This window comes from Thunnus thynnus, chromosome 22, assembly GCF_963924715.1.
Source record: "Thunnus thynnus chromosome 22, fThuThy2.1, whole genome shotgun sequence".
In the NCBI taxonomy this organism is placed as follows: Eukaryota; Metazoa; Chordata; class Actinopteri; order Scombriformes; family Scombridae; genus Thunnus; species Thunnus thynnus.
In genome coordinates this window covers 23,344,805-23,368,984 of record NC_089538.1, presented here as the reverse complement: position 1 = coordinate 23,368,984, position 24,180 = coordinate 23,344,805, and the positions used below count along the sequence as shown (strand labels likewise).

Here is a 24,180-nt window from a genome sequence, read left to right as displayed (position 1 = left end):
ACACACACACACACACACACACACACAGCTGCGTCAAGTCAGACTGAATGAGACAAAATCAAACCGGAGATGAGAAGTTTCGCCCTTCAAAATAAAATAACCATGGTAGCACTTCTCATGTTACGTATGTGAAGGGGTCTGAAGTAGCAGAAATAGTAAAATTATGTGTTGAATCTATGACATTGGGAGTGGTTGCCGTTGTAATTCAGCGTTTTTAAGCTTTTCACCAGATATAAAACCGCTTTTATTTTAAGAGAGCTCACAGGAAGTCCTCTCACCCGTTAGCGTTAGCTTCACAGCGGAGCATTCAGGCCCAGTCAAAACAATGCAGCTTAGCTGGCCTGCTGCGTCTGACCAGCGGCTAATATTCAGCAAATTATTAACGGGAAACCCCGCCGAACAGTTCGTGTCCAGCCAGTGTTGCGTTTAGGTAAAGTTTAGTCGCTTCGTTCTCGTGGTTAGTTTAATCTTGAGCTGTCTGCGTGGACGCGTTTCCCGTGGGTGTTTGTGTTTTGTTCTCGGTGATGGCTGGGAACGGAGACGGCTAACGGCAGCCTGAGAGCGGCGGAGGGGAGCGGCTGAAAACACGAAAAAAACGGGAAAAATAAGAAAGAAAAGAGGGTGAAAACGTGTCGAAATTAAAAAAACAGATTAAAGCGCATTGATTAACCTCCTGGTCGGACGACTGGTTATCATGGTGGAGTAGGCGGCTCCGGGGTCGACGCTAACGACGCTCCTCTGACCGACCGACCGACCGACGGACGGTTCGCTCTCAACGGGGAGTCTCATCATGGCCCCGGGCTCTCTGGTGGCGGCCTGCCGCAGTCTGGCCCTCTCTACGTGGCTGCTGTCCTTCTGCTTCGTCCACCTGCTGTGCCTGGACTTCACCGTGGCCGAGAGGGAGGAGTGGTACACCGCCTTCGTCAACATCACCTACGTGGACCCCGCTACCTCGGAGCTCCGCACCGAGAAGACGGAGTGCGGCCGGTACGGGGAGCACTCGCCGAAGCGGGACGCCAAGGGGGTGGTGGTCCTGCCCGCCGCCCTGCACGACCGCCATGCCTGCGACCCCAACACCCGGTTCGCGGTGCCCACTCAGGCCGGGGCCTGGATAGCGCTCATAGCCCGGGGCAACTGCACCTACAAGGAGAAGATCCGCAACGCTGCAGCCCACAATGCCTCCGCGGTGGTCATCTTCAACGTGGGGTCCACTAATGCCAACGACACCATCACGATGCCCCACTCAGGTACGGAGACACTTTATAAACATTTTTATATATTTATCAAGAATTTAATGTTAATATCACACACGTTGCTATACACGAGGGAAATACTGGACAGGAGTTCAGGTGCAGAACAATTAATGAACATAATTTTCACAAATGATACACTTGAACCTGGTAATGTTTGGTATTTTTGCCTGAAAAAATGACTTAATAATTGCCAAGTATTGTTCTGTTGGTCGACTAATTGATTAATCGACTTATTGTTGCAGCTCTACTTGCTCTTAAAATCCGTACTCTGCATGTTTGATGCATTTTATGAAACACAGATTGTCATGTAGGCTTTATGTTAATATCATATGCATTGTTATATATTGATGATATATCGAAATACTGTATGGTGATTATAGTTAAGTGCCGCTGGGCTGTTTTTAGCTCACTGAAATGAACTATGAAGCTACTATATTTAAGTTTCTTGTATGCAAATGCAATATGTGTTTGTGTAAACCCAAGTTATTATCACATTCATTAAATAAAGGTGTTTTGATTTTGTCTTAATCATAAACTAGTTAATTAGTCAGATTTTTCTAATATTTCTTGGCCTTGACAGATATTGTGAAATATAAGTAGATAATAAAAGTATCTCCACTGGTTAATATTTTATTTTTTTCCTCATTGCACAGCCAAACATGTTACCTATTAAGCTGCAAAATAGGACATAATGATAATAATCTAGTGTTGTACTTATATAAAACCTTTATCTTATCAGGGAAACTTCCTGGTTCAAGACAGGCAGCAACATAAAGTTTTAGACAAACAACATAAAAACAAGTATAAAACAATAAAATAATGATAAAATTACAATAAAAGCGATACTAGAATTGGACTAAACAGCAGTAAATTGAGGCATTAAAAACTTCCCAGAACCCCAACTGACATTGGCTGATAGATGATGATGCACAGATTTCCTGCAGAAAAAGCTTTAAACCTGCCAAGAGAAACCAGCAACTGTAATTTTAATGCAATAATTTTAAAAATAGCATATTTTTAAGTTGATTTCAATCCCCCTGGCTGCAAGCTGTGGCGATGCTCAGTCTGCTATGAGGGATTTTATCCAGTCCCAGTCAGTCTAAACTGGTTAACAGACTTGTTCCAAGAGCCAACAGACAAACTGCTGACTGAAGGTCTGTGGCCACTGCCGGACAAGTTTTTTTCATTATTGATTAATCTGCGGATTAACTCTCTCGACTTATCGAAGAATTGTTTGGTTTGTAAAATGTCAGGAAATAGTTGGAAGAATCCCCATCGCAGCGTTCCAGAAAGTTGATATCTTGTCGTCCAACCAACAAAGGCTGCGACTAACAATCATCTTCATTATCAATCAGTTGTTGGTGATTTTCTTGATTTACTTAATTACATGTTTGGTCTAAAAAAATGTAGAAAATGATGAAAATGTTTCCCAAAAACCCAACATGACAAATGTCTTGTTCTGTCCACAAACCAAAGATATTCAGTTTACTGTCACAGAAACTAAAGAAACCACAAAATATTCACATTTGAGAAGCTGGAATCGAAGAATTTTAGCATTTTTTTTCTTATAAACTATTAATAGATCAACAAAATAGTTGGCGATTCATTTTCTGTCGATCAACTGATACAACCAAGAAACTCTGTTTTAAAGCTGCAATGATTAGTTGCCAACTATTTTAATAACTGATTAATCGTTTTGAGTCTCTGGTTCCTGCGTCTCAACTGTGAATATTTTCTGGTTTCTTCAGCCCTCTATGACGGTAAACTAAATATCTTTGAGTTATGGACCGTCGGTCGGGACAAAACCAGACATTTGAAGATGGCATCTTGGGGTTTTTGGCGAACGTTGATCGACATTTTCCACTATTTTCTGCAATTTTATAAGACAAAACAACTAATAGATTAATTTAACTAATTGCTGCGGCTCCGCTTGCTTTTAAATTCCATATTCTGACTGTTTGATACACTTTTTTTTTTTTTTAAAACACAGCTTGTCATGCGGAGCAGGGATTCCCAGACCTACAGTCAGTTGATAAGAGAAAACACTCTCCGCTAATTTGATTATGTGCAGAGAAACTCCATGTGACGTCTGTTATTAGTCATGATTTAGTGTGGAAAGGCAGAACAGACTGACTGTGCAGAGAGGAGAAGTTGTTTTTATTCACTCTGTCAGACACGCAGCTGTTTCTCTGTCAGCTGGAAACTCCGTCAGGGATCCCTGAAGGTCCCCAGACGCCAGTTTTGGAACTATTAAAACAGGAAATACTGAACTGAAGAGTGTGTGTGTGTTTTACTTTAAATCCTCTTTCTCATGTGCAGCTTCACCCGGACGTTTTCAGTGTCACCACAGGAGCCGGAGTCGATTATTACAGAGGAGTTGATCTGGCGCTTTTCCCTCGTCCCCCCATGTCCTTGGTGAACTTTCTGGGAATCGTTCTTTGGACACATGAGTGCACATATTAAATAATTTCCCCCCCAGAATAGCATCTGCACCAGGGTTCAAAAGTCGGTGTGTTATCCAGCGCTGAACCCAGATACTCGTACTTTTGTTTGTTCACTTTCGTAACGTAGGTTTGAACTATTCTGATCCGGATTATGAGGCTTTTTAACAGTTCTGGTTCTTACCCCAATCCTGGTTATGATACTTGTTCTAAGACGAGACTTTACGATTGTTCTCATTTTCAATTCATCTGCTGCTTATTTTCATGATTTAATCATTTTGTCTGCAAAAATTGCTCATTATAGTTTCCCAGAGCCAAATTCTTCGTTTTATTTGACAATTAGTCCAAAATCCCCCAAAAACTCACTTTACTCTACGACTGCGAGTAAAGACTATTTATTATAGTAGATAGTATAGATACTTAATTTCTAGATTAATCAATTATTCTATAAAAAAAAGTCTATAAAACTGAAAAATCAATACATCCTTGAGCAGAAAGTTGTCATTAAATGTCTTGTTTTGTCAAATCTACAGTAAAATTTTTATAATTGACTAATTATTAATGGAAGCCCTTTATTTTTGCAAATGTTGCTTTTATTTGTCAGGCATGTAGAGCTGCAACTAACAATCATTTTCATCATCGATTTTAATCTGCTGATTATTCTCTTGATTCATAGTTTTGTCAATAAAATAGCGCAAAATGAGCGTTTTAGTTTTCTAGAAACCACAGTGACGTCCAGTTTTATCTAATCAACAGTCAAAACTGAAGATATTCAGTTTACTATCATCACATTTGAGAAGCTGCAACCAGCAAAAGTTTGAACATTTTTCCTTTTTAATAAATGACTACAACAATTAATCAATTATCAAAATGATATTGATATTAAAGTGAATGTCTTTTGGACTGTTGGTTGGACAAAATAATAACTAAAGAAGTAACCTTTGACTCTGGAAATTATAACAGACATTTTTCACTTTCACTTCAAGTATTATTGAGGAAATAATCAGCAGATAGTGAAAATAATTAATAGTTGCAGCCTGAAATTGATTATCAGATTGAGTCTCTTTAGTACTTTTTGGGCTGATTTCTGCTTTATACTTGTCATATGACTTGAAGAAGAAACCAAAATATATTGATAGCAACAATCATCTTTTCATTCAGCAGATTAAGAGCATCATTTGCCGTCATTAACGGTGTAATCGACTAATCGTCGCAGCTCTTAATTCCGATAAATTAAATCTATTTTTCTGGCTTCTCTCTTTCTTGCATAATACTGTAGTTTTACCTCTTCAAGCTTCTGAAAAGTATTCAAACTAAATGATCTGAGAAGCTAAAATCTCTTCAAACTGAACTGCTGACAGTCGTAACGACGGATCACAAGGAGACGTTTCTTTATCTTAAAGAGTCAAATAGAAGTTTGGGAAGCACTGGTTTAAGAGTCTATACTGGGAGAGAGAAAAAAAAAAAGCTTCTGTGGTCCAGTCAGGCCTGTCAGCAGTGAAAGAGTGTTAATCCGCCTGAAAACAGTCTCTGTGGAATCAGCTGGCTTTATCATTCCAGCGTTCATCCCACAGATCAGTTTAGAGCTGCTGATAACAACGAGCTGGTTTGGTTTCTGCTACCACGACCGTTTTTCTAAAGTTAGAATAATGACACGTAGCGTGATTTGCATATAAACTATAGAAGCAGCAGCAGCAGTGAGTTTGCAGAGATGCTGGAAGCCTTCCTAAGACTGATAAAACCTGGCTGGGACCGGTCGTTTTGGTCTCATGCCATCCAGGCAGGAAGTTGTCATCAGTTTGTACAGAGAAGCAGGATGTGTTGTAATTTGACTGTGTCTGCTCTGTGGCCTCGTCAATGAACCACAGCCAGACTGACGGCAAATGACTTTTATTTTTTCCGTCTCTCGCTTCCTCAAAAACACTATTTGAGGCTCATGTGGTTGTTATGAGCAGGTTTAGATAAAGGTTCGGGTTAAATGTGACACATATTCTGCACATTTCCAGCTCTGTATTTATATTCTGGGGCTCTACTGGAATATCTTTGCCCGATTTCCGGTTAAAAACTCCTCATTTATCTTCTACTGGTCCTTTATGCAGCCCCTCAGTTCAGCCTCTGTCTGAAACAGGCTCCTGTCTCTTCAAGGCTCCGCCTCCCGGTGAGCCCACTCTGCTCTGATTGGTCAGCTTCAGGAAGCTTCCTCCTGCTCTGGAGGCTACGGAAACAAACTATAGCAGCAGGATTTAACTTCTTTTTCTCCTTCTTTACTCAAAATATAAACTTATCAAAGACATCCGTACATGTTGGAGCTTGAATCAGATCAGATCCGAAATAGACGAGTGGGCAACGTAAACAACACATGGGGGAAAACCTTAGCAACAAACTTAGCAACAAAGACTACTGAACGGACAGCCGTTTGCCGGCATGTGGGAACAGTCTGACGTCATCACAAGGAGGAAGTAGAGGTAAACGAGGCCTTCAGAACCACGGATGTATAAGGAGAACTGGATACAGCGTCGGAGGCGGGGCCGCGTTCATTCCTATGGAAGCTGCTCAGTGGCGCATGAAGCCAAAAACGTTCGACTTCCGCGTATAAAATTACCCGGATCTTCTGGGATCATTGGGCCCATAGAGCCAGCGCACTGGTGGCTTTCGCTAGCCAAGTCGGCTACTTCCGGTTTAGCCCTCCGGCTAACTTGAACAGGGATAAAACAATTCAACCGTGCGGCTCTTCTAGACTTTCAAAATGTGATCGGATCGAATGGATCAAACTCTGATAGTGAGACGAGTCATTTCATGGAGGTTGTGATGCTTAAAAAAATGTATCCGCTGATTTACAGACGTCTTTTTCACAATGTAAGTCTGTGGGCCCGATAGCGTCACATGACGTTATAATTACACGATTTGGCCACTATGTCAAATTGGCCTCACAGCCTGACGCTGTTCAGAGCAGGTTGAATCTGGCTTTTGACCTGCAGCATTTTGACCATGTTTGACATCCGACATTATAACAGTATCAAAATAACAGAAAATCACAGAAAGCCTGATATGTCCCCTTTAAAGTTGATTTTTTTCCTACAATGTTTAAACTGTTTTTGATGTTATTTCTCATTTAGAGTCCAACAAAGCTGCAACATACAGCTCACTGTGTGAAATAACTTAACCATATTTCAGCAGTTGTAGTTGGATTTCAGGACATTTTGATGATAATTGTGATATTTTTATAAGGTTATGGTAGCGTGACAGTTTGATACGACACGTCTGTCGTTACAAGTAGGTGAAGGTTAGCTTAAAGACGTAGGAATGTGTTATGTCGGTGAAGGGTCTCACAAACAGAGAAGTACAGATGTGTGCGGCAGAGACAGACATTGATCCCATGGGTGTATTTTTAGGCAGAGACAAATCGATTGTGTTGGTGTGTGTGTGCTGGGAGAGGAGAGTGTGAGTTCAGCGCTGTCCTCGGGGGGGAATTTATCCAACTTGTGGCAAACAACAACAACAACCACCACACATACACACGTCCTAGGTCACTTTCGGGGACATGACATAGACTTACATTCATTTCCTGGAGACTCACCCTAACCTTAACCTTCACCACTGAGCCAAAAGTCAGGTTTTTCCCAGTTGGGGTCACGGTTTTTGTCCTCAAATGGACCAACCGTCCCCAGTCAACCGGTCCACACAAGTAGCCTGTGACAGACCACACACACACATACACATTTGTTTGTTTGTTATTCTGTCGACATAAATAAAGGGAAATGAGCACAAAAAAGTGTGTGTGTGCATCAAAACCCCAGAGCGATAAAAGATCTAGAAGAGTGTGAGGAGTTTATATATTGTTTCTGCTGATACTGTGTATTTACAGCAGTAGATGAAGATATATAATATTCATTCACAAGCTACTTAATCCAAAAAAGAGAAGATCTTGATTCAAAACTGTTGAAACACAGTAAAGAAACTCTCCTATTCAGTCAGCTTTTCTCCCTCAGAGTTTTCTGTCGTTAATGAGCAGCCCGTCAGTGAAAGCATCTGCATCACTAATTAGCTGTAAACTTGTGTCGACATGGCGACACATTCCCAGCCGCTCTGGGATCCATTTGTAACTGTTGAAACTATTTACTGCACTTTTAACTCCTCCAACACTTTGTTTTTTTTGTGTGTGTAGCTGCAACGAGACGCTGAACGGTTGCTGATTAACCAGTTTTTTTTTGATAAACATTTAATTTTTCAGTTAAATATCTCACTGTGGAGATGAACTTTCCTCTGGAGTATTTTCGTCTACCTTTCGGGGTTGTTTGAGGCCGCGTGTGCACTGAGTCAGGCCTCAGTCACAAGGATAACCTCAAATTACCAAATTGCCAAATTTGGATCAAAACAGCCTGAGTGTAGCGGACACACACACACACACACACACAGAATCTCATCACACATTTTCTCCTGAGACGTGCCGAGCTGAAGGGGTTTGCGTTCGTACTTATCGTCTGAACAAACACAAATACAAAGTGTGTCTGTGTGCGGAGCCGTTGAAGGTCAGTGTGGTTTAGCTCAGAGCCGAGAGCCGACAATCCTCCACTAACGTGTCCTTGAGCAACACACTGAATCATTACCAGCTGCACAGCCTGACCTTTGACCTCTTGATTCTCCCCTCAGTTGAAAGAAAAAGGCTGTTTTCTCTCCAAATGAAACACACAAAAAAAAAACTTCTTCTTTTTCTTCTGCTTTCATCTTCCTCCTCTAAACTCTCCATTCATCAGTTTCGGTGCAGTTGCTTTTCAAAATAAATGTAGCATTTCAGGAACAAACAGCAGGATTTTGAAATCGTACATCGGCACGTGTGTGACGGTGAGGTGCAGGCGAGGGCGAGGTGTGGCGAGAGAGCATGTCAATTTAAGGTGGACTGACCTTTAAGGTGGACCAGCTATTCTCATTTAGACCAAGTCCACATTGATGCAGATATTTTGCAAAACAGACATTTTCCTTTATGTTTTGGCCTCTCATCCACACATTAACAGTTTTATAGGTCACTAAAACAGATTTTTTTTTTTTAAATGCCTTCTAAAGTGCAGGGTTTTTTTTTTCTGTGTATCCGTGTGGATCATGGATGTATTATAAGAGCTGGATACTGGACTAAAAATGGCGCCCATTCAGTCCTATAGGAATTGCTCGCCTGGCACATACGCCAAAAAAGGTTTCTAGCTTTGGGGTTTGCTTCCGCGTTGTGCGGCCCACTGAATATGCACAGTAGTGTTTCCCCTGTTGGCCCCTCCCACGAGCTCCCGCTCGGCCCATAGACTTTACATTGTGATGATGTCACAGATTTCTAAATAGTTTTTCTCGGCTTGAGCAAAGTTTTACAAACATAAAACCTCCATGAATAAAAAGTTCATAATAGAAAGAGTCATAATTGACGTTTGCAGTTCGAGGCGTCCTGTCAACAGTTTTACAGGTGTCTCTTTTACAATGGTTTTTGGGCCGCGGGGGGATTTTTCACTGCAATACCGCGAGTGGCCACTGGGAAAAATTGGCTGCAAGGCTGAGCGGCGGCGTCCTATACAGCTCTTATTATACATCCATGGTGTGGACACATAAAACAGCTTTAAGAAGGAAAATAAGCTCACTGCGCACGCTCAGAATGTTCTTCTCTGGTGTTTGACGTATCATTGATGTTGACTTTATCGCCACCTACTGGCCCGGCGTGCTCGTTTGAGCGCTTGTAGTCATTTTTGCGATATCGTGTGTACGGAGATATTTTGTAAAACAACGGTCATATGGACAGATTTTTTTTTTTTTTTTTTAAACGGAGGGGAAAATATCCGTATACGTGTAGACGAGGCCTTAGTGACAGTCTCAGCGATAGCATCAGCGATAACGTTACATAAATAACAAAAAATCACAAAAAGGAAGCTCATCCACTCATTACGGACAAGTGAAAATTTTAGTAACAACTTAAAGTAATTAATTATTTTGTAATTGGTTAATCCATCCGTCCAGTTTGTTCCACTTATCCAGATCGTATTGTTTCATTATATTACCAGGAATTATTTGTAAATACAGCTGGGAAGTGTTGACAAAAATGTGAATGAAAAGGTCTTAACTTGGTGAACCTGCAGTTGTTTGTCAGTCTGGCGGATATTTGACTCATTAATCTTAAACACAACAATCACTTCCTGAGATCAGTGTTTGTTTATGTACAACAGTATCGTGGTTTTATGAAGCTTTATGGCAGCTCAAGTCTTAATTAGCTAATTAAAGTGGTAGTAGTAGGTATGAAAATCAAATATCAAATTAACTAACTAAAGTAGAATGTAAATGGAGGTAAATCACCTCTTTGAACTCATATATTTGTGTTTCTCGCCCTCGTCTTCAGGTACAGGTGAGGTGGTCGCCATCATGATCCCGGAGCCAAAAGGCCGTGAGGTCGCATCGCTGCTGGAGCGCAACGTGACGGTCACCATGACGATCACCATCGGGACAAGGAACCTGCAGAAGTACGTCAGCCGGACGTCGGTGGTGTTTGTGTCCATCTCCTTCATCGTGCTGATGATCATCTCCCTCGCCTGGCTCGTCTTCTACTACATCCAGAGGTTCAGATATGCCAACGCACGAGACCGGAACCAGGTACACAAACACGCAAACGTATTTATTTTATATGACAATCAAGTTCAAGTTCTTTACGGTAGGAAATTGGTAAAAGATTATTATAATAAACAGCTTGTGAAGTGCTTTTGGATGAACCTACATAGACTCTGCAGCTCCTCTCGGCTTTATGGAGCTTTATAGTGAGTTTCAGCTCATTGTTTATCTGTCCGGCTGCAACTTTACTGTTCTGGTTCACTCTCAGCGCTCTCATAGTGTCGTTTTCAGAGAAAAAGCTGTAAAAAGCCGCTGTACACTACCTGCTCAGCACCAAACAGACACAGTTAGCTGTAGACTAGCTGGTGAACATAGTGGATCATTTAGCAGTTAAAGAGCCAGATATTTCAGGAGCTGGTGGAGACCAAAAACAGAAGCTAAAAGAGAGTGAATATTGGACTTACATTCACCAGGTGGACAAAAACACGACTCCAAATGAATGATAATGTTGCTTGATGTGGAAATAAGCAACTGTTTGCTAACAAGTTCAACATATCAATTTAAATATATCAGAGTTGTGTTCACTACTTGTTTCTGCTGAAAACAAATGGTCAAAAAGATCAGTTCATGCAAATTAAGTAAAGTGAAGTCATAATTAATTATAATAAATTACATGAACAGTCATTTTATAACACTATCTATTGGTCCTGGTCCCATTATAGAAGTTATTTTCCTTTTTTGAAAGATAAAATCCATTAATTTTGTCCACTTGACTTCCAGAAATCTGTCTCATTGTAGCTAGTAGCAGTTGACTGGTAAGCTAGAAGGTTAAATGTTGATCAGTACAAGTTTTGTGGCAAATTTACCTCTGCTGAAGCTTCTCTAAACTTAAGTAAATCTAGCACTTAAGAACTGCAACTATTAGTCATTTAGTCGAGTAGCTGATAGAAAACTAATCGCTACTATTTTGATAATCAATTAATCGCTTCGCATTATGAGTTCAGCCTCTCAAATGTGAATATTTTCTGGTTTCTTTAGTCTCTATGACAATAAACTGAATATTTTTGGGTTGTGGACAAAACAAGACATTTGACGATGTCACTTTAGCAAACGACATTTTTCATCATTTTCTGACATTTTATATACAAAACAACTAATCGATTAATCGAGAAAGCAATGATCAGATTAATCCATAGTAAACATAATCTTTAGTTGCAGCCCTAAAGCAGCTCAAACAGCTCTGAACCACCATCTTGTCTTTCAGTGAAAGAGGAGACTGAAGCTGCTCTGAGTTTGTTCTGGTTTAAATCAGTTTTTTGAGGCGTGTTCAAGCTAAAACGATATGTTAAGTTGTTCTTTAATGACGGTATTTTAATCCCTCTAAAAGCTCACAAAGAAGAGTTTAAAAAGAGGGAAAACCTGGAAGAGGAAACTCTCAGAGGAAGCTGGATGTGTGTTGTGCAGCAGAGCGTCTGTTTAGATGAGATCAACACATTTATCTGAAGTGACATCACACAGCGGTCACTGCTCTCAGTGTTTCATAACGAGATGAAACATCACAGATATCTCTGCCACACTTTTAGGAGCTTCACAGCACACCGGGGGATTTGTCTGTTTTCCAGACATCCACCACCGCTGTCTCACTCAGGACTAAATCTATCTGTCATCCTCTCTCCCTCCCTCTCTTTCCTCTTCAGCGTCGTCTTGGCGACGCAGCGAAGAAGGCCATCAGTAAGCTGCAGGTTCGCACCATCAGGAAGGGCGACCAGGAGACGGAGGCCGACTTTGACAACTGTGCCGTCTGCATCGAGGGCTACAGGGCCAATGACGTGGTCCGCATACTGCCCTGCAGGTACACACACACACACACACACACTCCCTTCTCTCTTTGTGTTTCCCTGTTGAACTGTGGTGGAAGTATAGTAACAAAAGGAGGCACTAAAAAGACTGTAACGTTGAAATATATCTACTTGACTTGACTCTTGAAGCTTCATATTAGCTTCAGATAAACTTTTAAATACATTTTTGCACAGAAGGAGGACTGTGGATCTGGTGCATTTCCATTGTAAGTGCATTATGAAGGGATCTGATGGTCAGTATGAACAGGAGGATTACAGCAAGAAAAACATGTTTCAGTCTTCATCTGGGAACCTGACTGTTGTTTTAAGACGGTGAACTTGTCCTTAAACCCTAAAACCAACTGTGAGGACAGAAATATCCTCACTTCCAAGGTCTAAAACTCAAATATAGACGTATGAGTGCACTAACATGCCTCAAAACAGACATTTTTACAGCTGCGTCATAATTTGACAATAATATAAGTTTCTGAAGTCCAATTCAGAGGAACATGCATCTGGAAAACAGAATTAATTTAACATCTTGAAGAGTTACGTAAAAATATTCAGGAAAGTGTGAAAAACATCCAAACAGTCTGTTTCCTAAAATTAGCTTCTGAAACCATCAGTAAATCAATCGAGTAGTTGCCAACTATCAAATTAATCACCAACTAATTTTTTAAGAAAATTTCCAGCTTCTTACATGTGGATATTGATGGTTTCTTTAGTCTTCTATGACAATAAACTGTTGATGGTTTCTTTAGTCTTCTATGACAATAAACTGTTGATGGTTTCTTTAGTCTTCTATGACAATAAACTGTTGATGGTTTCTTTAGTCTTCTATGACAATAAACTGTTGATGGTTTCTTTAGTCCTCTATGACAGTAAACTGTTGATGGTTTCTTTAGTCTTCTATGACAATAAACTGTTGATGGTTTCTTTAGTCCTCTATGACAGTAAACTGTTGATGGTTTCTTTAGTCTTCTCTGACTGTAAACTGTTGATGGTTTCTTTAGTCTTCTATGACTGTAAACTGTTGATGGTTTCTTTAGTCTTCTATGACAATAAACTGTTGATGGTTTCTTTAGTCCTCTATGACAGTAAACTGTTGATGGTTTCTTTAGTCTTCTATGACAGTAAACTGTTGATGGTTTCTTTAGTCTTCTATGACAATAAACTGTTGATGGTTTCTTTAGTCCTCTATGACAGTAAACTGTTGATGGTTTCTTTAGTCCTCTATGACAGTAAACTGTTGATGGTTTCTTTAGTCTTCTATGACAGTAAACTGTTGATGGTTTCTTTAGTCTTCTATGACAATAAACTGTTGATGGTTTCTTTAGTCCTCTATGACAGTAAACTGTTGAAGGTTTCTTTAGTCTTCTCTGACAGTAAACTGTTGATGGTTTCTTTAGTCTTCTATGACAGTAAACTGTTGATGGTTTCTTTAGTCTTCTATGACAGTAAACTGTTGATGGTTTCTTTAGTCTTCTATGACAATAAACTGTTGATGGTTTCTTTAGTCTTCTATGACAGTAAACTGTTGATGGTTTCTTTAGTCTTCTATGACTGTTGGTCGGGACACAACAAGACATTTGAGGACATCTCATTGGGCTCATCTGGGAAACAGTGATCAACATTTTTTTTCACAGTTTTATGGATCAAACAACTAATCGATTAATCAAGAAAATAATGGACTGATTAATAGATACAGAAAATAATCGTTAGTTGGCTGAAACTCTGCACAGACTGGAGCGAACAGACAACAGAAATAGAAGCTGTTGAAACAGTTTCATAAGCAAAGCTATTAACGGGAACCATGACTAATATTAACACTGATTTATTTACCAGGTGTCTTAAGTTTTTTGGCTTTAGATCAGAGTTAAAAATATCTTAAATTTTAATAATTATTACAAAGTGATTAAAATACTGTTGTGTTTTCATCATTATTAGGAAACTGTGGAGTTCACTGTTTTCTCACGATGAGAGAAAATATTTTAGGATTGTGCAGAAAAAGCAAAAGACTACAATGACTTTTTGTTTGTTTTCCTGTGATCCCAAGACGACAGACTCATGTATTGTATGAGATTATGAAATGAGTTTCACAAGATATCAACAAATAAAAAAAGCATGTTTACCCAGAAACTTTCTTTCCTTGTGTAAGTGCACAAAATGAAAACAGCTGTTTACTTGTTTTTTTTTTTCTTGCGGCATTTTTTTTCGAATGTGTTTTGTGTAAATGCAGATTAAACAGCAGAAGAAGTGATTCCACTTTCTCTTCTTTGCAGACATTTGTTCCATAAGAGTTGTGTGGATCCGTGGCTGCTGGACCATCGCACGTGTCCCATGTGCAAGATGAACATCCTCAAGGCTCTGGGCATCGCTGTGAGTCTGACAGGAAGCGGGAATAAGATTTGTTTGGCTTGTTTTTAACTTGTATCTTATCCAGGAAAAGGTTCTGCTTTGAATTTGGTTACCTGGCTGCAAAATAACCAGATTGGTTAAACTTTTTTCACTCTTTGCTGTTTATTAAGGTGACGGTCTCTGATTAAACACCAGCAGCAGATTAGATCAGCTGTAGCTAAGTAAATCTGTAAAGGCTAAAATAAAAAGTTCTGCAGCTGCCGTCTGTATTTAGACAAAGATCGCTTGTGAGTGAGAAGACGCGTCACTCTGTAACACCGCTGTATGACCGCCAGTGTTTTTGCACTTTCACAGAGTGAAGAAACGAACAGCTGACTTTAAGAATCAACGTTTGAATCTGATCAGCTTCATAGTCGTGAATCAGAGGCTGCAGCTGTTAACTGAATGTGTCAGATACATTTAAACTAATAACAGGTGCCACTGAAAACTCGTGTTTCTGCTTCTCAGCCAATAAAAGGTGATCAGGCAGTTATTTTAGCCTTTATGTACAGATGTTGAAAGGTTCCCAGCTGCTGGGTCATGAGTAAACAGGTTCACTTTGTCTAAACAAAAAAAAAAAAAGTACCAAAAGTACAATTTCCTGCTTCTTAGATAATAGCAGATGCTGCAACATGCAGCTTCACAGTACAAGTAACCTACCAGTGTTGGCTTTGTGGGTCATGTGACCATCACCTTGCACATCCTGCATGACTGTGGCGGTCTTTGCAGAAATGGAGAAGTTTGAACAGCATTGATACACAGTATATTCAGCTTGTTTTTTTACTGGCACTGAACACAAAAAAAGAAAATATGCAGGACAACAACCAAGGATGTATTCAGTTTTCCAGCAAATAAACTGTTGTCAAACATGTGAACAGAATGACCGTAATCTGATATAAAACCCTGCGTATCCGTTGGTGTAACAGATTTATTTCATTTTCCACCAGGTTTTGACTCACGTTCAAGTCAGACAAATGTCTAAATTTAGTTTTTGAATCATAATTACTATTTAAATCGTCTATAAAACCTCTGAAACCAGTGAAAAATGTCATATAAGACAAAGAAAAGCAGCCAATATTCACAAATGACTCACTGGAACTGGGGAATATTTGACATGTTTATTGAAAAATGACTAAATTATCAAAATAGTTACTTATTATTCTTCCATTGCAACTCTAGTTATGTTTAACACTGACAACTTTAGATTTGTAAAGTAAAAAAGAAACATATTGGTACCAAAACTCAGCTCCAGTTACTTTTTTTTGTGAGAAACAGATCTTGTTTGGTCTAACTCTGCTGTCTGTGTGGATCCAGTTGAATGCAGATTGCCTGGATGACCTGCCACTGGACTATGACCTGGCCCTGGGTGGCGTGGGCGGCGTCGGTGTGGGTGGGGTGGGAGGAGTCGGGGCCCTGGCTCTGGAGGCTGTGGTGTCTGGAGCATCCAGTGACGGCACGTTGAGCGAGGGCGGCTCCTCTGTGGTGCTGGACCCTGGCGTGCGACGGGTGGGACTTCCACAGGACTACCAGGACCCCGACACCCTGAGGGACAGCCCTGTGACGGCCACCACTGATACACACACAGGTAACACAGGAAGCAGATCTGTGGTGTTAAAGTGACACCCAGTGGTGTTTCTGCCTATAACACTTTTTATTCCTGGTGTTTAAATTTAACTCTTCTTCTGAATGTAGGGCTGCAATTAAATATTATTTTCATTATCGATTAATGTGACGATTATTTTCTTGATTATTCAATGAGTTTGGTCCATAAAATGTTTCCTAGGGCGAAGATGCAACCTGATATGTTTTTGTTTTGTCCACAACCCAAAGTTATTCAATTTACCGTCAAAAAGGACGAAAGGAACCAGAAAATGTTCACATTAAGAAGCTTTAATCAGCAAAGTTAAACATTTTTTCCTTAAAAAATTACTCAAAACAATTAATCAAGATTTGTTTTCTACTGACAAATTGTTCAATTGACTAATTAATGGTTGCAGCTCTAGATTTTTGAGACAGAAAGGAAGAAAGAATCAATCAAACGTTTCAATTAAGGAGAAACCAGGCTATCGATTTCATCTTCAGTAGACTCACGTTGGCTTATTGTAGCTGGTAGTTTATTGGTTATTGTGACAAATCTGCTAAAGCGCTGCCTCACATCACTTTCTCATCTTATTTCCGTGTTTAATTTCCTCCTAAACTAAATTATGTGTGTATTTTTTAATCTTCTCATCAGGTCTTATATTTAGATCCAGTTGTCTGATCCCACCTTCCCTCCCTCTTCCAGGTGAGCTTCAGCCAATGGCGAGCAGTGCCTCGGTGGCATCACTGGTCATCGCCGTGGAAACAGGTCTTTCAGACGAGGAGGGGTCCACGGAGCAGTCTCAGCTGGGGGACAAATCCTGAGAGCAGCCACAACAGAACCAAACCAGAACCCGGGGCCGAAAAAACAGGCTCCAATCAGGTTCAGACTTTAAACAGACTTCAGACATTAAAACCAGACAGAGCATGACTGGAACCAGGTTCTGGTTTGGACTGGTTCCAGCCAGCACTAGTGTTTGACTGGAATTTTTTTGTTTGTTTTTTTTTTCTGATACAGAACTTCGTTAAACCAAACCAACTTGTCTGAAGTGGACCTAAGTTGAATAAAGGTTTGTATTGGTTTTGATAACCTACTGACCTGGTTCGGCTTCGTTTTTAGTCTCCTTCTGGAGTCGCTGTTTCTGTGGTGCGGCAAGGTCGGATCCAGGAATTAACCTGGACCAACACAGGTGTTATCCAGTGTGTTTACCTTGGTCTGACCTTCCCCTCTCCTCTCCTCGGTTTAACCAAGATTAAACTTAGTCTAACTATCTGTCGTGGCTCTGTGCAGATGTCTTCATTGACCCACATTTGCCTCAGTTCGTGCGGTTTCCAGAAATAGACTATCCACCTACTTTTTTTTTTTTTTGGTCTTACCCATCTGTTATTACTGCTGACAAGCTTCCACAGTGACAGAAAGGTCAAATATAAATCTAGTCCTTCATTCACATATTGTGGAACTTGTCTGGAGATTTCTTGTCTGATTTCGATGGACTTTCGGAGAGCAGATGGGATTCAAACCTAAATCTCCACGAGCCAAAACGAATTACACGTTCAGTCACGGCTGCCAAAACAAAGTCGGTCGATATTCTGCTTCATCTGTAAAACTGGAGGACCAAGTTCACGATGGCATGAGGACTCCAAAAGTACCAGGAATCTAGATGAACCTGCGTATTTCCTCCTTCAGTAAGGAGTGCTCTTGCCTCTGGACCTATTCTGGAATATTTTCTGTTACCTGGTTTTTCCAGGTAGTGAGGCACAACTAAACAAACCCTGACGGACATGGTATGATGGCGGCTCACTTCTCGTTCCTTGTCTGGATTCTTGGAAGAGTTCATCTCTGCTTAATTTAGCTAATTTTGCCGCTGTTTCTTGATGTGTGCGGTGACTGACTTTCATATTGGAAAGGAGGACTTTTATTCTGAACAGACAATTCAGCAACTTTTTTTCTTTTTTCTAGAGTTTTGCTAAAAGGTCGGACTTTGTCCTGGCAGTATTACAGCTACAGTTTGACTGCAGTATTGAATAGAAACAGTATTATTTTTCTCTCTTATTGCCTGTCTGTATAATTCAAGGCTTCTTTATCTTTACAGTATTCTGACAGTATTCAGTTTGGATGCTCTTTGTGCTTGGCTGTGGTTTTAAACAGGGTTCCCGGGTACATCCAGAAAACTGGAAACACTAACAAAACACTCTTGACAGTTTGCAGGGCTGCACAGAAAACTTTTAAGTATGAGGAAGGTTGTTAAAATGTAAATTCACTACAACAATAATGCAGATTTTGTGACTGTAAAGCACAGATAAAAACAAGTAAAAGGTATATAAACTAACAACAGTTTGTAAAACCTTTCGAAACTCGGCATTAACGGATCTTTTCTAGATATGGTTGTGAGAAAAATGCCACCTGCACCACCACCTGTTCTCCTCTTTAAATAGTTTGTGTTTATACAATTAAAAGAAAAAGATCCGCAAGATAGAAGTGTTGGAGAGACTTTCCTCACCAGTCTTCCATCACGGCCCTCTCTCCTGGATTTTAAACTTTGGTAAGCATCATCCAAACTTTGCCAGGTAGGAACCCTGTCTGTAGTGTTGCCTTGTTTTGATTTATTGCCCGTCCTTCTGTCTGTCTGCCTGACCGCACGTTACCATGGCCTCATGCTGCCTTTTTTAAAAAAAAAAAAAAAAAACACCTTGACCTTTAACCCTGTCATCAGACAATCAAGGATCAAGTCTTTTGCTTTCCAGTCAGGGATCTTTTTCTCTGAACTTAAGCAAACCGAAGAAGCGTTTTCAAACCCACAGTCTGTACACCACAGTAGGTGTTAGCTGCTGTTTCCATTTCCAGATTATTAATTAACACCACCAAAACAAGCCGTGAAAGACGATTTTAAAAAGGTACCCAAGTTAGAGTTGTAGAAATACTTTCATAGCTGTAAACACAAGAGTTTAACAAAGAATCCCTCCCTGCTTTAGTGAGTGTTGTTCACTCTATGTGCATCAGCTCAAAGCCGAACATGTAAATATAAAATGTATATTTCACAAGTTCACTACGCCACCGGTGTGCAGACTGCGCAGGGCTGCGGTCGCGCCGTGAGCTTCCTGAAAAACTGAGAGAGATAAAGAGTGTCGTCTATTTTGTTACCAGAGGAGACGTTTATTTTTGTAATGAAGACACCCAGCAGCAAGGACTGATTCCCCCCCCAACCCCCCCACCCCACCCCCATGACCCTGCAGCCTGGTGATTCTCAATGTGATTGAGTATTTATCAGGTGGATTTATGTGTTAATTATTCGTGTAATTGTACATACATACAGCACGCAAAGGACCTCAAAGATACAAACCTAAACTATCGTAAATTTGTCCGTAAACATTTGGGATCTGATCGTTTATGTAGCCTGATGAAGATTGAACCTGAGAGAATAGAGCTTGAGTGTAGGACGGAGAACCAACGCTGTACTTAGTTTTGTTCCCATCTCTTTTGATACTGGTGTTTTGTGCCAGTCTAAATGGAAAATAAGACCAGTTTAGAAATAAATGTAAAGACTATACGAGTCACAACTGTATTGTATCTAGATAACATAAAGTCAGACCTTTGTAAGAAATTTCCTGGACCTGCAGACTCCATAAATTTAAGTAGAGCTGCATCTTGCAATCATTTTTCTTATGTACTAATCTGCTGATTATTTTCACAATTAATAATTTTGTTGGTAAAACATCAGAAAATGGTGAAAAATGCCCATCGCATCTCAGGGTCAAAGGTAACTTGACTCGTCTGTCCAACTGTTTATCTAAAACCCTGAAATATTAAATCTACAATAATGTTAGACCACAAAAAGCACCAAATTCTCCCATTTTCCATGTTTGCTTGAAAAATTACTTTAACAAGTATTTGGTTATCAAAATAGTTGCTGATTAATATTTGTAATGGACTGACCATCGCAGCTCTAAAGTAAAGCAAATTGTACAACTAGCATCCAAATGTGGACATGATGTGATTTTCAGTTAATCAGTTGACTTTATATTACCATACAACTATATGTATGGATATTAAAGAGGAAATTTAATTGGTTTTAATGATGAAAAGTTCAATTTTGGGGGATTACAATTGGTACCAAATTGTAAGAGTCTGAAGCAGTACTGGTTTTGTGGTTTAAGTCCTACCATTGAGTTCAGTTTCTCTCAGACTCAATAGAACAGAAATACTTGTAGTATTTTTTAAGGTTCTTCCTGCTTTGCTTCCTAAGCTTCATCTTTCTTCTCTCCTCGCAGTTCAGTATCAGGGCTGAGGACCAGTTCACTCTCAGTTCAGTCTGTTACCAAGTATATAATAAACACTAGTTAATTTAAACACCAGTAAAATGGTGGATAGCTTATTTGCTGTAATATATGAAGATGATGGATTTGTATGCCTTGTCTTGGCCAATTTTCAGTGAATCTTGTTTTAATTAAAGTCACTTCTTTGTGTTGTAAGCTTTATTTTCCAGGAATTTTATTGGGCGTCTTTTTATTTTCACATTTGCACTGTTTCATTCTCTCACTTTTATTAATATGACTTCAATACTACCATCATGGTAGTGGAAATGAACTCGACTAAACCCTCTGAATCAATTTTTGCTTTTCTTCTAGTGGAGACTGAGGCTACTGTGGCATGCTGGTCCCCTTTAGGGCTGGGTATTAAACATAAAATACTGCTTTGTTACTGACTGAAATGGGTCCATAACAATAAGTTGAAAAACGTCAAGTACAGAAATCTAGTATTAAATGTTTGGTCAGATTTTGAAATTTCTGTGCTTATTTTTTGATTAGATAGATAGATTTAAAGTTATAATCCCTAACCATTTCATTAAATCAAAACCCCATTTTAAATACAATTTATGGTTGACCTTTTTGTAATTACCTCTCTGTATAGTATTTGTCATTGTTGGTGGCGGAGTCCACTTACCGCCCTGTATTCAAATTGTGATACAGGTTTGTTTTCCTGCACTGTAAAAATATCGGTTATCAGGTTATATTTCGTGCTTTCCTGTTTTATTTCTGACAAAGTATCTGCTCAAAGAGTGGTAACTCTAGTGTTAAATCGCATTTGCAGTTACCACTGGTGACCACAGGTGTCGCCAAATCAACCAGGCTTAAAATTGAAGGGATTGTAACTTTAAATTGAAATGTTGACAGTTTAGACACATTTTATTTGTACACAGTTCACATTTGGCTGCTTGTGTCTAAACAAAATTGAATGTGAACGTTTTTGAAATTGTTTTGTAGAAAAACATTTTATAATTTTCAAAGTAACCTATTGGAACAATGTATAGTTTTTGTATCAGTACCAAAACAAACATATCGCATCAGCATTAGAAAAACTTAGAATGATACCCAGCCCTAATACCGCCCATACACTGTTAATACAGAATTTTGGTCAATGAAAATCTTTTGGTCATGCAAATTAAATATTCCTGCTCTTCCTTCATTATCATTAGCAGTTTATAATGAATTGACATACAGTATCTAATGACAAAACATTTTGTCCAATCAAGATTTAACGATTAATGAAGCTGTTCTCCAAGAGCCAATTTGGAAATGTTCATTGCTGCTGTCTTCAGAGCTGAGGAAACATTTTCATTTCATGTTTACAAGGCAGAAAAATTGTTCATAACACTAAATTAGGGACCATAGAGTTTTCTGCCTTGTAGCTTAGTCTGATCTCCATTGAAAACCGGATCTCATAACTATGATTTTCATATCTCATAAATATGATTGGTATTGTATAATTAAATATCTCTTTTTCTTCTATTGTGTTAGATATTCTTTGTTCGTTTTTTGGCATGAGATGCAGCAAAGGTCCCTGGCTGGAATCAAACCAGGGGCGTTCCCGTTATGTGGCATGTGCAGTAACCATTCTGCTATAGGGGTGCTCCACCAGATTATTTTTAGTAAATATGAGATCCATAACTCATTAGGACTGCAACTAACATCTAATTTCCTTATAGATTAATCTTCCAGTTATTTTCAGGAGCACTGGTAATTCATTAATTGTTTGGTCTTCAAAATGTGATTTTAATTTTTATGTATTCCCTCAGCACAAATTTACTGGAATTTTCAAATTACTTAATTTATTTGACCATCAGTCCAAAAGGCTGATAAACTAAAAAATATTTAGTCTAATTTCATATATAACAAAGAAAAGCTTCAAATCATCACACTGGAACTATAAAATGTTGATGTTTGATGATTACATTTTCCGTCAAAGGATTACTCGACCAATTGTTGCAGCTCTACACTCCTAATTATGAGATAATGCTCTTGTAATTTTGAGTTATGGATCTTGCAATTATGATGTATTTTCATAATTATAAAACACAGATCCCACGATTACAAGAATAAAAATCATAATTATGACCTATATTCTCATAATTATGAGATGTTTTCCTGTAATCATGAGATATTCCATCATAGTTATGAGATTCAGGAGGTATAATTATGAGATACAGTCTTCTGTTATTCATTTATTTATTTTTAATCTAATGGGTTTAGTAAAGTTTGTGAATAGATCTAGTTATTCCCCTTTTAAATCAAATTTTCAAGAAGCTAATGTCAATCCTGACCGCTATGATGAACCTCAATGTGTTAAAAACGGGACCCTCATGTCACTGCTAGTAATGACGTCTGATTGGTTCCTCTGCGCAGCCCCGTTGGCTGTTTATCCCTGTACGCTGTGTTTTGATTGGTTGCTCAGCCTCATTTTGCTGATGCACTTTAATTCTGTTTCTCTGGAAGGTTCTGGAAAAATCTCTTCTTGTCTCTCCCCTCACCTTTCTCGACATTTTCTGCTTTTTTTTTTTTGTCTTTTCTCTCTCGTTTCTATTTGCTTATTCAGATTTCTTTGTTAGAAATGTGTGGTTTTGTTTTGTGAGACAGTTTTTAACATTTTGTGAATTGAAACGAAACTGGAAAGTAAGGAATGATGTTTAGTAAACATCAAATTACACCTTGTATGTATTTGTACACCAACTGTTCTGATTTGTCTTGTACTACATGATCTTTTTTCATGAAGCAGGTGAATCCTGAGCCACGTGGTCCCATTAGGGATTATACATTTCAATGTCATCTCTAAAGCATGACTTTAAGGAATTCTGTTCAAGTGAAGTTCTTATTTAATCAAAGTTTCAGAGAAGGAAAGTGTAGGGGGAAACAAAAGAAACAAAACAAAAGAAAAAAAACAGATCCTTCCAGAGAGATGGTGAGAGTTGAGAGATGATCCGATGCATTTGTAGTCATGGTAACCCTCTTGGCTACCATGACAACGGAGTGTGATATGGTGTTATGTGTGTTTCTACAATATTAACACAGACTTTTCTTTTACAGAACGTCTGTTTGTGTGATCGTCCTGTGCACGCAAACACAAAAAAAACACACCTACATACACACGTGTAAATACAAGGCGGCGTGACGCCATGTTGTTTCTGTGTTTCAGTTGTTGCACGTGTTCTGATTCAGGACAAAATTGAAATAAAATTTTACTGCAAGTTTTTGTTTTTCTTTTTTATTACAGTCTAGTGTTTGTGTGTCATCTTTGGGGGGGAAATTGGAACAATTCCTGGGATTGGAAACTGTTAATTGTACATCTGCATGTTTATACTTTTTATCCTGACTTTGAGAGTAATTTGCTATTTTGTAGGTGAAAACAACCATTTATTTGTAAAAAGTCTACAGTCTTAAGTTACAACTTACAAAAAATGAAGAACATGATTTATTCCTCATTTATTTTTAAAAGTCATTCAAGAAGGGCCAATAGAGCTTTTAAAAAGACAGGTTCACAATTTTTCAAGGGTCTTAAAACGGCAGTCAGGTGTCCATATGAACAGTGAAAGAGGTTTTCCTTGCTGTAATCATTCCTCCTGTTCATACTGGTTATTAAAAGATCCCCTTCAGATGCTTTTTCAGTGTAAGTGATGTAAGTCTGAGTTAGTCATATTAAGTGGGTATGACTATGACCTTCAACCCTAATCATTTGTGGGAGAGACTGAAAGACACACCCCTACTCTACCTTTGATTGGCTCTGATCCTGATAATTTTACCCTAACCACCTTACTCCCTGTGTATAAC

The 24,180-nt window shown here is 39.2% G+C and overlaps 1 protein-coding gene across 2 annotated transcripts; it reads left to right on the top strand.

Moving 5' to 3' along the window:
• Positions 1–290: 290 nt before the first annotated feature.
• rnf150b (ring finger protein 150b) lies at positions 291–23,600 on the top strand. Of its 2 annotated transcripts, XR_010925302.1 has the most exons (7): positions 291–1,247; positions 10,062–10,312; positions 11,965–12,119; positions 14,388–14,484; positions 15,817–16,087; positions 16,787–21,048; positions 21,086–23,600. XR_010925302.1 is itself a non-coding variant. In XM_067579372.1 (6 exons), the coding sequence occupies exons 1-6, from the start codon at positions 791–793 to the stop codon at positions 16,903–16,905; spliced, it is 1,350 nt and encodes a 449-aa protein (XP_067435473.1). In that variant the 5' UTR covers positions 291–790; the 3' UTR covers positions 16,906–23,600. The 2 variants fall into 2 exon arrangements, 1 of the variants encoding a protein (XP_067435473.1); XM_067579372.1 differs by having other exon boundaries at positions 16,787–23,600.
• The last annotated feature ends 580 nt before the right edge of the window (positions 23,601–24,180 follow it).

Coding starts and splice junctions, on each gene's coding strand:
- rnf150b (XM_067579372.1), top strand. CDS start 791: ATGGCCCCGGGCTCTCTGGTGGCGGCCTGCCGCAGTCTGGCCCTCTCT. Junction 10,313..11,964: donor ACGCACGAGACCGGAACCAG/GTACACAAACAC, acceptor TTTCCTCTTCAG/CGTCGTCTTGGCGACGCAGC. Junction 16,088..16,786: donor CACCACTGATACACACACAG/GTAACACAGGAA, acceptor TCCCTCTTCCAG/GTGAGCTTCAGCCAATGGCG.